This window comes from Monoraphidium neglectum (assembly GCF_000611645.1).
Source record: "Monoraphidium neglectum strain SAG 48.87 unplaced genomic scaffold scaffold06288, whole genome shotgun sequence".
Classification (NCBI taxonomy): domain Eukaryota; kingdom Viridiplantae; phylum Chlorophyta; class Chlorophyceae; order Sphaeropleales; family Selenastraceae; genus Monoraphidium; species Monoraphidium neglectum.
Window position 1 is genome coordinate 1 of NW_014007350.1, and position 2,354 is coordinate 2,354.

The following is a 2,354-nucleotide window of genomic DNA, read 5'->3' on the forward strand; positions in this document are numbered from 1 at the left end:
ACACACACACACACACACACACACACACACACACACACACACACACACACACACACACGCGCGCGCGCGTGCGTACACACACTCACCAGAGGAACGCGCGATTGAGCCCCGTGTCGGGCAGCGCCTCCGTGTGCGCCACCACGCTGCCGCCCGCTCGGGCCGGCCGCGCGAGCGCGAGCCCCTCCGGCACGCGCCACGCGGCCGCCTGCGCCGACGACGCCCACGGCACCGCGACCGCGTCCAGCAGCGACGTCAGCCACTGCGGCACCGCGCTCTGCAGCGTCCACTGCGCCGCCGCGGCCGCCAGCCCCGCGCTGGTTACGCTCCCTCCCTCCTGCGTGTCGCCCGTCCCAAGGGTGTTCGCCTCGGACAGCGTCGGCAGCGAGTTGATCTCCGAGGTTGTGGCGACCGAGGCGCCCGCCTCGACCTCCTCGAGCGTCGTCAGCGGGCTGGACAGCGTGTCCTGGAACCGCATCCGCCGCGACGCCAGACCGAGCTCCCCGCGCCGCGCAGAGGGCGGCGGCTTGTCGAGGCTGCCCGACCGCCGCAGCCGGCCGCGGCCCGGCGCGGCGGCGCTGCCGCCCGCGCCGCCGCCGCCGCGCTCACGGACGGTCGCCAGGAGGGACCCGCGGCTGTGCCAGCAGCGCAGGCCCTGCGGCTGCTTCGGCCAGAGGCGTCCGAGGTTGGCGCTCACGCTTGCCGTCGCCAGCGCGTCGCAGCACAGCAGCCACTGCTCGCCCTGCGCGTTCCGCAGCAGCGCCGCGACCGGCGGCACGTCGCGCGCGCTGCCGGCGGCGGCCGCGTCGGCAGCGCGCAGCTGCTGCGTCACCCACTCGGGCGGGTCAGCGCCGCGCAGCAGCACCGTGCTCGCAGAGCTCAGCAGCGCGAGGCGGTGCGACCCCCCGTGCAGCGCTACAACCGCGGAGTAGCTGGCAGCCGCACCAAAGTCCACAGAGATCGTCCCGACCCCGCTGGGTGGCCCTACGCGCACAGGGGCGGCGCCGCCGGCCGCCGCCGCCGACGCGGCCGCGGCCGAGACCGGCTCGAGGTCTAAATGGAGCTCGATGGCGGCCGTCTCGAGCGCCGTGTGGACGTCGACCGCCACGTTTGGCGCCCCGAGCGCGAGCTTCGCAACCGCCGGCCTCAACACGCTGACCGTGGCAGCCGCGCCACCAGCCGAGTACGACGCGACCGCCCGCGGCTGGCCCGCCGGGTGCGGCGGCAGCGGCCGCGCCGCGCCGGCTGCGTCGGCGTCCGCCTCCGCTGCCTGCGCGCGCAGCTGCGCCGCCGCAAGACGCAGCGCGAGCGCGCGCGTGTCCTGCTCGCAGGTGTACGTGCGCGCCGTCGTGCGCGCGTGGCGCCGTGCGGCGGCCGCGCGGGGCGCCTGCACGGGCACCCCCGGATACGTCAGCGCGCGCCCGTCCTCGGCCTGCGCGACGGGCTTAGGTGAGTAGTCCCAGATCGTCAGCTGCCGCGAGATCGCGCCTGTGGGCTGCCCCTCGAGGCGCCACAGCGGGAGCCAGCCGTCGGGGGCGGCGGCGGCGGTGCGGAGGAGGCGGGAGAGGGTGCCCGGGGCCGCGGGGACGAGGTAGCACATGGTGGCGGTCAGCTTGTCGGCTGCGGCTGCCGTCACGGGGCCGGCCATGTCCTCGGCGATGACTGAGGAAAAGGGGCCGGCCGCAGCCGTTTTGGGGGCAGGCGTTGGGCTCGAAGTTGCGGGTAAAGGCGGGCCGCGACCCCCGCATCACGTCCGGGACGAGGTGAGGCTAGCGGCCACGTCCAAGGTGATGTCACCAGCTGGGCGCCGTCCCCCGTGAGGAGCCCTTGGTCCTTACAGCGCGTGCAGGGCAAAACCAACCCGAAACGCCCCCGGCCTCGATCCGAGCGCCCCCCTATGCACTGAGCTCCCCAGCGCTCACCCAGCTCGCCCGCCTCGATGCCCAGGAGCTCCAGCGCCAGCCACGCCGCCGCCCTCGACGCCGCGCCCTCCCACCGCCCCTCCTCGTCAGCCTCCGCCCGCGCCTTGGCCTTCGCGGCGTCCTCCGCCGCCGCCCCAGCGGCCGCCGCGGCCGCCGCGGCCGCCGCTGCCGCCGCCGCCTCAACCTCAGAGTCGATCGCTGCCAGCAGCGCCGCGGCGCCGCCGCCGCGGCGCGCAGCCGCGCCGAGCCGGCGGTAGAACGTCGTGCAGATTGTCTGGCGGTTGAAGCGCAGCGTGCGGCGCAGCGCGCCGGTGGCGTCGTGGACGGAGACGCCCGTGAAGGCGCCGCCGGTGGCGGCGGCGAGGAGGAGCTGGTGCACGCCGGGCCACCACCAGAGGCTGCGGCTGTACATGAAGAAAGCGATGGCCTGGGGGG

At 75.9% G+C, this 2,354-nt stretch overlaps 1 protein-coding gene across 1 annotated transcript; it reads right to left on the reverse strand.

The window, feature by feature from the left end:
- Positions 1-82: 82 nt before the first annotated feature.
- MNEG_16365 (hypothetical protein) lies at positions 83-1,659 on the reverse strand (the record flags this gene model as incomplete). The annotated part of the gene is made up of 1 exon (XM_014035165.1): positions 83-1,659. A coding segment is annotated over one exon (1,577 nt), but the record flags the coding sequence as incomplete, so codon positions are not given.
- Positions 1,660-2,354: the final 695 nt, after the last annotated feature.